At 39.1% G+C, this 11,390-nt stretch overlaps 1 protein-coding gene across 1 annotated transcript; it reads right to left on the reverse strand.

Annotated features, from left to right (window-relative positions):
- Positions 1-5,698: 5,698 nt before the first annotated feature.
- Positions 5,699-11,073, reverse strand: LOC147628433 (uncharacterized). The gene is made up of 5 exons (XM_086813049.1): positions 10,871-11,073; positions 8,484-8,546; positions 8,285-8,362; positions 7,001-7,163; positions 5,699-5,887 (listed from the first exon to the last, which is right to left on the reverse strand). The coding sequence occupies exons 1-5, from the start codon at positions 11,071-11,073 to the stop codon at positions 5,783-5,785; spliced, it is 612 nt and encodes a 203-aa protein (XP_086669175.1). The 3' UTR covers positions 5,699-5,782.
- Positions 11,074-11,390: the final 317 nt, after the last annotated feature.

Here is an 11,390-nt window from a genome sequence, read left to right on the forward strand (position 1 = left end):
CTAGTGATAGCCCTAGTGATATCCCTAGTGGTAGTAGATAGACAGCTTGTCGAGCCGACATGAAAGGTGGATGGCAGATGCGAAGTAAATTTTATCACGAGAGGCCTCCTATAGTAGAAATGGCTTGGGACCTTCAAATACAAGTGGTTGAGAAGTGGCCTGCACCTTGTGAGGGGTAAACTAAACACCAAGACCAAACCTTCTATTGTGGAAATGGCTTTGGCTCTTCAAATGCAGGTGGTCAAGAGTGGAAAAATGAGTTCTAGGACCACCATGGAGTAATTGTTGGAGTGGAGATCATGGTAGAAACACACACATAGATGTAGCATGCAACAAGGAGAGATAGATAAAAGAACAACACTTAAAGTAGATTGATGAGAATGAGTAAAGTATGCTGAGAAATATGGTGCCATGGAGCACAAGGAAGATAAAGAGTGAGTGTTGGTCTAGCAAACAGCCACATGAGCAAGTATGAAATATCCTACATGAGCTAATAAATCCAATTTGTATCTCCCTCATATAAAGGGGTAATTTCTAAGAAATAAATCAAGCAACACATCTCAAGTATGTCTATGAGTACAAGTCTCAATCTTGTAACCTAACTGAACTTGATGCTAAAGCTTCATCAGCACACACACACACACACACACACACACACATATGATGAGTTCCCTTCACTTCTATCTACCTTAGCTCATCATCTTCATAGTAAGTGCGAGTAAGAAAAAGTAGTAAGCATCTCCTTGACATAATAATAATGTACCTTGACGTGCTTTGTGTAAGCATGAAACATTGGGTTCCTTGCAACAACAACTAATGCACTCTTGCTGTGTGAGTGAAGATGGAGATGGGGGACTACTGTCTGACATTAAGATTTTCCAAAAGGAATCTGATCCATACACACACTCCATAGTAAAACCTAGCCCTATACTCAACTTTATAGCTCAAACTTTCCACTGTTTTCTGCTTCTTATTGAGCCAAGATATACACGAGTCATCAAGATGAAAGTAAAAGCCACTAGGGACACTTGCGTGTCATAACATCTAGCCCAATAGAAATCACTAAAAGCATGCAACTGAGTATCAATCCCTTAGCATCCAATCAAAATAACTAAAAGTATATAGTTGAATATCACCCCCCTTAGCATCGAATAGGCCAAGGGATTGAGTGCCATGTAAGCATATTCAAAATACTCGCTTGGAAGCTTGACAATGCTTACTTCTAGGACTGCTAAATTGAGAGGCCCCAAATTGAATGTATGGCCTCATATTACATAGATAAATGAGGCACCCAATAACCTATTGATAAATTAATGTATCAAATGGTTCACCTACATCCTGGAGACTAATCCTAGCACCTGTCTCTACTAGTGTAGCAACTAGCTTACAGTCTTTAAGACCAAACCATCTAAGCAATCTCTATATGTACTTTGACAACAACATCACAATACCATAATCATGATGCATAAACTATATGCCTAAATAATAATGAGTTAAAATCTATAATCTTTTTTAGGTGGATTCATTCAAAAAGAGATCGTGTTGGACTCAATCAAGAGAGATTTTCTTGACTCCACTAGGGTGTATTTTTACGCTCATAAATGCACCTGTTGTACAATTGGTTAAATGAGATAGATATGGCTAGAATACTGAATCATTTAAGATGAACGTTTGGTTCATCAATACTTGTAAGGGTTTTTTGAGGTAATGAGCAAGGCCAGAGGGTATGATAGCTCAAATTAACTACTGAAGGATAGCATAAGATATTATCAAGGCCAATTTGTAGAGCTCTTAGTATTCGTATTATTTGATGTCAAATGGTTCAAGATACAATGCAAAATTCCTAGAGTCATAGATGTATTTTTATGCAAAAATATGAAAGATCAAAATGACACTTTTGTATGTCGAGAAAAATGTGAGCAAGTACGAAGAACGATGAATACTTTAACTAGATCAATTTGTAAACAATCTAGCTTACCTTAGGTTTATTAATATTTTTACGATCACATTGACGTATGATGTATTATCCATTACACATGTCAAGTTGTTTTCCTCTCAAATTAAACTAACGTTTCCATTCAAATTTTAGCAATCCAAGATGGTGGTATGTTGCCAAGATAAATAATAATAGTAAACAATCTAGCTTATCTTAGGTTTATTAATATTTTTACAATCACGTTGACATATGATGTATTATCCATTACACATCAATTTGTTTTCCTCTCAAATTAAACTAACATTTCCATTCAAATTGTAGCAATCCAAGATGGTGGTATGTTGCGCCAAGAAGAATAGCAATAGTACCTTAAGAAATGTTGGATGGGCCATTTGGTTGTTGCTATGGGTGAGGATTACCTAGTCCTTAACATGGTATAAAGGGTCAAGTCACTCAAGAAATGTTGGATGGTCCATTTGGTTGTTGTTATGGGTGAGGATGACCTAGTCCTTAGCATGGTGTGGACGATCAAGTAAGCATGAAATGTCTTTCAAGCTTGTGAGGTCTCCATAGATGGGCACATTTTGATTCAACTTGTCAATAATTACTATGCATTGAATATACTACTATAAAGAGAAGGATAATAAAGTATGCATAATGCATAACACAAGCCAGAGCCAATACCAAGCCACCACAAACTATGATGAAGGTAGTTTTCATCCTATTCTCTTCCACTATAATGAGTTGAATAGGGCATCCCTAATCATTGAAAATAGAGTATGCATAATGCATAAGCAAAGCCAGAGACTACCAAGCCACCACAAACTATGATGAAGGTAGTTTTCATATTATTCTCTTCCACTATAATGAGTTGAATAGGGCATCCCTAATCATTGAAAATAGTTATTCACTCATTTAATTATATATTGAATGATAATATGGTTTCTTTTAATAATGAAGAAAATTTGGTAAGGCTAAGGATAATTCTAGGTGGGGTAAGTTGTCTTGTTCACCTTGCTTGGGTTTGATTCGTTTTTTTCTCAAGTAATAAAAAGGGAGAAAAGCCATAGTGTGGAGTTGCCCATCAGAAAGAAGAAAAAGGTAGGAAGACAAGGATACATGTACCATGAGGCTATGTGTGTGTGTGTGTGTGTGCGCGCGCGCGCACGCGCGCGTGCATGCGTGTGCGTGCGTGCGTGCGTGAGAGAGAGAGAGAGAGAGAGAGAGAGAGAGAGAGAGAGAGAGAGAGAGAGAGAGGGGTTGATTTTCCTATTACGTTATCTTGTTCACCTTGCTTGGGTTTGATTCGTTTTTTTCTCAAGTAATAAAAAGGGAGAAAAGCCATAGTGTGGACCATCAAAAAGAAGAAAAAGGCAGGAAGGATACATGTACCATGAGGCTATGTGTGTGTGTGTGTGTGTGTGTGTGTGCGCACGTGCACGCGTGCATGCATGTGCGTGAGAGAGAGAGAGAGAGAGAGAGAGAGAGGGTTGATTTTCCTATTACGTTCCTATTAAGAATCCCCAGCCTTTATATCTTCATGTCCCTATTAAGAATCCCTAGCCTCTACATCTTTATGTTCTTATTAAGAATCCCTAGCCTCTATATTTTTATGTTCCTATTAAGAATCCCTAGCCTCTATATCTTTGTCACTCTCCCGCATCTCTTTCTCTCTCTCTCTCTCTCTCATCAATCTTTTCTAATTATTTTAATTCTATAATATTTTTAATGTAAACATATTTAGGCATTTGAGATAGCAAGAAATATTTATGTGGAAGATAAAAGGCATCAAAAATAGTAAATTTCAACCTACGATAACATATGTGTAGATTATGCACTACAATGAGGAAGAAACCATTCTCTACACTTTCAACATTGAAAGTGATTTTCTTAACAAGGGTAAGGGCATGTTCCCCTATCGTTATAATTTTAAGGAGAGAATTGTACCACCTCTCTACTAGTATGGAATTTTTTTTCCATTCACAAAAATTTTCACTTAATAAGCATAGCCATAATAAAAATAGTTAACTTTATCAATGACATTAATTAACATTTTATTTTACAAGGATTATATGAGAGGCTTCTTTGATATTCAATGGTTGGAGGCATCGCTCTTACTTACAAAATTCTTTGATAACATCCTTGTTTCCATGTTGAATCCATTTTTTTCTTATAGTCTTATAGCATTACATAAAGTTTATCTTTGTTTCTTTACACAACCCTGAGAATGAACTGGTCATCGACCCATTAGTGTTGTGCACACTCTAGTTTCCATGTTGAATCCATTTTTTTCTTATAGTCTTATAGCATTACATAAAGGTTATCTTTGTTTCTTTGTACAACCTTGAGAATGAGCCGTTGAACCATTAGTGTTGTGCACGCTTTGGTTTCTTTGTACAACACCACGAATGGATTGTCGAGATCCATTAGTCCACACACGGCCACAAGCAACCACAAGAATACTTGTGGCTTCTTGTAGGCAATGATATTGAGTCCATATACGAACACACAACAAAAAATCTACATAAGGCTCTCGCTATACTACCTCCATTAGAGAACTTTCACAAGTCAAATTTTGGGCACTACTTTTATACGGTTTTCCAATCTCTTGTATATTGGCTTTTTAGGACTTGTTTATTTTTACATTGTATGAATGTGAAAGAGAAGCCCGTGTGGCATTGCAACAAAGTCACTCTTGCATGCTACTTTTTGTTATGTTTCTTGTTTATTAAAAACAAATGTTTTGTTGGACCTTAGTAAATGACTATCATATTCCTCTGCATCATTGGGATTCTAGTTTGCTATGCGTAGATAATTGAACACATGTTAGGGTTCTAGTTATCATTTTAGGAGAATGAGATTATATTAGGGAAAGAAACATTAACTACAACTCTTAACAAACATACAAAACATTAACTACAACTCCTAACAAACATACAAAATACTATGTAGAACATGCTACCACCAAGAGATGGGACCTCCCTTAGGCTATTGGTATGGGGTCTCAAGGGATTTAACATAGAATGATAAAAAAGAGGCACCATGAAGTAGATGAGAGTAAGGATATAGTTATTACCCCTTGTGTAATGGTAGACAGGTCATTGGCTCTAGAGAACCTCTCTACTAGACGTTCTCGTCTTTTTCAATGGAGAAGGTAGGTCTACAAGGAGAGGAGCATTTGGTGGGGAGGAAGCTAGTAGCCTTTTGTGCTCATCATCAAAGGCAAACACAAGATCACTTCAGATTATAAACAATTATGATGATAATATATGCACACATATATAATGTGCATGCATGATGCAATAATAATGTGCATGTGATAGGCCAACACATTACCAAAGAGGTATGGTACACTTAGGCCTTTTAGTCCAAGGCTCATTAGGAGTAATTTGTCAGTTGTATTAACTAGGGTTCAGATAAGTGTTGAGCTCTTGTTGACCTAGGTTGACGTGAGAGTGCTTGGAAACTCACATATCTATATCTATTCTATTATGTTTTCCCCTTTGGCATGTGCCACTTTTTCTAGCATCTTCTGGATTCTACTCTAAAATAGTCACCTCTCCTCCTCTAGCCACGTGGTAGGGGTGTACAAAGGGGCACACTATGCACTGGGTGGGGTGGCGTGGGGTGGGTGCAAAACTAGTGTATATTTAAAAGTAGGAAGTGGGAGTGTGAAAGTGGGGTGGGTAGTGATTAATGAGGGTGGAGGCATGCCTAGGTTGTTATTAATAAATATATATATATAGGCCTAGGTTGCTGAGACATTGTTAAAGAAATTGGAACCTCGAGAATGAAGTAAATTTAGTTGCATGAGGTTGGTTTCTTCGAGAAGAATAAGCTGCTGCTTCAGCAATACTGTGACGCATAGCCGGGAACCACATTTGTTTTCTTCAAATGCCTCTCCAATCTTTCCTTTTCCAGCTTCTCATCTCGGAGCTCGTTCTTTTCAGCCTGTTTCAGGAAAAAAAATACTACGATGAAATAGCACTCAAAACATGGAGTGAACGCTCAAAGATGACTCATAACTGGTTTCCTTTTTGGGTTACTGTGCATAACCCACCAGAGAGACATGAAGTCAGACATTACATACAATACATACATGGAGTGAAAGCTCAAATCTTGATGACTCATAACTTCTTTCCTTTTTGGGTTACTGTGCATAACCCACCAGAGAGAAATGAAGTCAGACATCACATACAGTACATACATGATGATACATACATAAGGCCGATTTCCACGTGACAACTGGTTCTGAACTCAACCCTTAGTTCACAACCACAGGATTACTCTTCGTCGTTTGTCTTTTAACACCAAAATTAAGAAAAATTGGTTGAGATTTTAAGTAGCCTTTATATTAAAGAATGATTTTTCATATAGCTTAGTTATAAAACCTGCATATAGTATAGATTTCAAAAACAAAAACCAGATACATTGAAAAGTTGTCCTTATTTTGATTGGTTGAAAAATATGTTTATTTTTTTGGACTGGCATTAGGCCCAAGATCCTCCCAGTTGTCCTTATTTTGATTGGTTGAAAAATATGTTTTTATTTCGACTGGCCTTGGCCTTAGGACCAGGATCCTCCCATAGTTACTTTTTTTTCACCGCCCGTAGGTGCTTTTTTCCGCCCATACATGATACCACCGAGGGAGCACATGGTGGGGGTTTGAACCCAAGACCTCCTGATCCCAAGGCAAACACTTTACCACTTGAGCTACCACCTCATTGGCGAAAATCTGTTTTTTTCGAGCATTGCTCATGACAATTGCTTGGAGTTGGCAATTGGTTTGAAACTCCTTTGAATTTCGAGATGGGCAATCGTTCCAAGTGCTGTCCAAAATCAAGAATTTTTCCAACTAAGTGCCCAACTTGTTGTCAACCTAGTGTGTGAACCCCAACACACTGGCAATGTGGCTCAATAGCCACTCAAGCAAGGGCCCACCAAAAATGATGACTCACACAAGTAAGAAAAAAAAAGGCTAGTTCTTAAAGACTGAGCAATATTATGGTTTAACATTTAAGTACTTGATCTAGTCTAGCATGAGAAAGGTAATAAACTAAAAACCTTCAACTCCTTGATAGTCTCTTGAAGCTGATGATTTACATCTTTCAATTGTTGTGTCTCCACCCGAAGCTGGCTCAAGATCCTAGCTGCATCCCGAAGAATTGAAGCTTTATTCATCTTCAAGGGCTTGCCTGGCTCAAGAGCCCCAGTAAGCTCCATAAACCTATACAACATAAACAAAAATTCCAAGTAAAATCCACTACAGTAGGAGTTCTTTAATCAGGCAAACCCATTCTCTAGAATAAGCTGAATGTACTTGGATCAAAGAGCAATGGTTTCAACTCTGAAGTCTCCACATGGTAGCAATCAGCTAAAATGATCTACTTGCAATTTACTCAGAAAAAACTTTAAATCATACTTGCTAAAGAACCCTATCTACATTGATGGCGAAGACAAGACTTTATGGCTTGAGTAGGGCATGATGAGAAGTCATCATTGAGGGCCAGTTTTCCCATTTGATGGTAAGGATTCCATTAACCGATTGGGATCTTAACCATAGTAGACAGTACATCCATGGCATGGATTGGGGTATGGTTTTTACTGCATGGGTCATGCAAGGTGTAGCATTGGCTAGCAGTTAGAATTTGTTGATAATCACATAAACCTTGGATTATTAATAGCCTAAGTTAGTGAGTTGGTGAGTGTTGTGACCCAGTGGCTAGTAGTTGGGTATAGAATCTGAATCAAGTCTAAACCGAGAGGCAGATAGTGGTGGTAAGTGGAACCCAGAGTGTGGTACGAGATGCAACTGATGGTCATCAGTGGGCAAGATGATCTATGGCCTCATCTAATTCCTACACAAGAAGGTTTAAGGTGTGCAAACCACACGGGGATTTTGTAAATGGCATCATACTCATCTCATCTAATTAATCTCCCATACTCTGTTAGGTTGGTAATTCCATCAATTGCTTTTCATATGAAAGCCCCCAAACATGTAATGTGTACCTCTACCCTGAGTTCCATGCAGAAATATGCGCAGTCCTTGCTCTCTGCTCCTCCTGTTTCATTTTCTTAGGCCAGTACCTCAGGGACTTAAAAACCTTCTTCTAAGTCTCTTAGTCACTGCTGCTCTCATCCCTTAATCAAACTAGAGTGCTCACAAAATGGCTAACACTCACCTTTATCACTTATAGTTCCTGAGAAGTTAATGACTAATGCATCCATGCTGGTAATTATATTGCATGTGAGTACAATCCCATGCGGTGTGGCATTCCACTTGGAATTCATCTGTGTCACCAAAACACATGCAGGGGGCATCAAAAATGATGCTGTTGTATACAATACCTGTCATTCAACCTATCTCTGCGCATTTTCTCCTGACAAGCTTTTGCGCCTGCGCGACTAGAAAACCCATCTCTGTTCCTACATGGTATAAACAAAATAGTAGATGTTCTGATTAGTTTCAGATGAAAGCAGGATAACGAATGACCGCACTGCATACAACTAAATAAAGGAGCTTTAATGATTGACAATGTTGCCAAACCTTTTCTTTGAGCAAGACTTGCCTTGGTCAATAGAGTTCCCTTTAGAGCTATCATTCTCCACACTGCACAAACCAGAAAATTAAAGATAAAATAAACAATCAGCACAATAAATATTTTTTTGAGCAATCTAGTCTTCTAAATGGCTCTATGTATAATTCTTCTATGGCAGGGCCTGCTTAATGAATCTTCTCAGGTCTAGACTTTAGGATCATAAAGGTTACCGTAAGGAAAAATTAAAAACTTTACTAGCTCTCAGACCATAGGGTAACTACTAATTTATACAAAACTGCAGTCTGCTGATGATTATCTTAAAGCGTAAAAACAGCTTGTCTATGGCGGGAAACAAAGGTTTTGAGGTGACATGAAATGGGAAAGTGTAAGGATTACAATTCGGGTTTTGAAGATGAAGAGGAACGTTTTCGTGTTGGCTATATATAGAATGTCTCTATATATAGTCCCACGATCTCCTCTATATATACTCATCTATTGTGTGTATTTCATACACCTTTGGGGATGCATATGACGTGTCTCTCTCTCTCTCTCACGTTGGTTCAACATGGTATCAGAGCAAACCACGAGCGAGTATTTTCGTCATAGCTGACAAGGGAAATCGAATTAGCAGATTTGGCCCGCGCACTCTTCTTAGAAACGATGATACGATCAATTTTCGTATTCAGAATTTTGTCATTTGGAGACCGTACGACCAAGTTATGATTGATTTTCTGCAGCTATCCTGGAAGATGACGATTTCTGTCTGCTCCTGTTCTTTGGCTTCTTGGAGGTGAGGAGGAGGTAGAGGAGGCTCTTGTTGTTCCTCTTCTTCTCTTTTGGTGTGTGTATATGCATATGTATGCATACGGTTGTGTATTGCGAATAAAAGAAGAAGCGGTATATGTGTATTACGAATAGAAGAAGAAGCGGTATACTTCTCAGTGTCGGGAGCAGCGCTTTCACAGAGGTAAGTGCTTACGGCTTTCTTTTATGATGGAGATTGTGTGTATATGAGAGTGTGATTATGCTCAGCCTTGCTTCCCCTACCCATCTCTATCACTCCGTCTCCATGAAACATGTGGTCTAAGTACTATGCGGGCAGGAAGGGGAAGAGAGAGGAACAAAGGGCGGGCCGTCTCAAGGCCGAGTTTTGTGATGAGGATTCTTCTTCTATTCTCTTATGATGTTTTTAATACATATCCATACTCCTCTTACCTATCTACATCATCATCTGTGGCATATGAGAAGAAAAGCAGTGAAAAGTGTTTTTTCGGCAGGCTCAGGGGGCTGTTTTGCAGAGGGCATAACTTTCTGTAGGAATGTTGGATTTCAAATATTTTTATATCAAAATGTAGCCCTGAATAAGCTCTACAACTCTTGTGTGATGCAAATTTTCTGGTTTTGTCATCTTCATGCTCAAAAATTCGCCGCAAAAACCGGCAGAGAGCGGTTTTGGCAGTTTTGCAGGGAAATCTGATTTTTCACCATTTTGGGGGTGGATTTTGGAGGTCCTCCACTACTTTTTTGCAGGGGCTCCAAAGAGACAAAGTTGTTCATTTTGTTTCCCTCTACAACTTTGTAGTTTTGAGTTTTTTAATATTTCTTCTAGTTTGAGAGTTATGGCTCTCTGAAAGTGGCCGTCAAAACTGGCAGGCAGTTTGGCACTTAGAAAAATTTTGCCCAGTTTGTTCTGTTTTGACCCAACAGGGGGTAGAGGGTGGTTTTTGGTGTAAATTGAACATTGGGGAACCTAAGGGGAGATATGGGAAGGGTCCCTACAGGAAAAGTCGGATTCACCTCGGGAGGTCCCAGACAGCAATTTTTTTTTAAAAAAAAAAGTTGTTTCTAGTTAGGAAAGTTGAGCAGTGAATTAAGTATTATTCCTTGCAGTAAAGTATGATCAATGTGCTATGGAAAACGGTATGCTAAGGTGTTGTTGCATGAGATCATGCAAGGTTGAGATTATGGTTGAGGGTGGAAACCCACATGGTTATGATGTGATGTAAGTTGCAAGTTTATTTGTTGATGGCGATCGGCAGAGGTCCGATAGTGAGAATTGTATTCTTGATTGGCATGCATAAGGGTATATATGATTGATACGAATGGTAGAGGTCCGATAGTGAGAATTGTATTCTTGATTGGCATGCATAAGGGTATATATAATTGATATTGTGGTTGTGGGTAGAGACCCGTATGGTTATGATATGCTAATGGGTTGCAGGCTCATTTGTTTGTGATCGGCTGAGGTCCGATAGTGGAAATTGTATTCATGATTGCTATTGGTTGTACCCTGATGCACTTGTGGTATGCATGAGCATATGGTTGACTAGACTGCAGAGTCCGAATTGCATTGTGGAACTCTTCTGTGTCGATGTGGTTGTTGTCAAGCATTCACTGCCACGTTTCATTCTCGGTGTGGCTCTCCCGATACCGCACTGCCTCTCGAGTTGGCCGCGACATGGTGATATTGTAAAACTTATCCTTCCATGCATCTTTTCCGCCGGACCCGTAGTGCGTGGGTGCTTGGTGCGCCCTTGCATCCCTTTGTTGGGAGTGTGCTCGTTGCCCCGCCGCCTGCTCGTTCATCTTCTCTTCCATCGTCGTCTCTCACTCTACGTCGTGGACTTGGCCGGGGCGATGATTATGGTCAGGGTCTTCGATGGCCTTGCCTTACATTGATCGTGACTTATGCCATGGTCTGTGCTAGCTACAGGAATCACATGATTCAGCTTGGACGTTCATAATGTATTTATTGACAATCCAAGGTATTATCACATGATGGTAATTATGCCTTTCTTTTCGATCGACTGCTGATGATATGTATATGGATTTTGTTCATCCTGCCTCGGTGATGATCTGATTGTTTTATCTTATGACTTCTAAATCGTTACAGTTACTTTCTCATGGTCATCTCG

The sequence above is a fragment of the Cibotium barometz genome, chromosome 19 (genome assembly GCF_041138505.1).
Source record: "Cibotium barometz isolate CiBa-2024 chromosome 19, ASM4113850v1, whole genome shotgun sequence".
Classification (NCBI taxonomy): Eukaryota; Viridiplantae; Streptophyta; class Polypodiopsida; order Cyatheales; family Cibotiaceae; genus Cibotium; species Cibotium barometz.

Excerpts from the sequence above, each read along its gene's own strand:
- LOC147628433 (XM_086813049.1), bottom strand. The coding sequence starts at position 11,073 with ATGGAAGAGAAGATGAACGAGCAGGCGGCGGGGCAACGAGCACACTCC. Across the intron at positions 8,363-8,483 it reads AAGTCTTGCTCAAAGAAAAG|GAACAGAGATGGGTTTTCTA; the intron begins GTTTGGCAACAT and ends TATACCATGTAG. Across the intron at positions 7,164-8,284 it reads AGAGATAGGTTGAATGACAG|GTTTATGGAGCTTACTGGGG; the intron begins GTATTGTATACA and ends TATGTTGTATAG.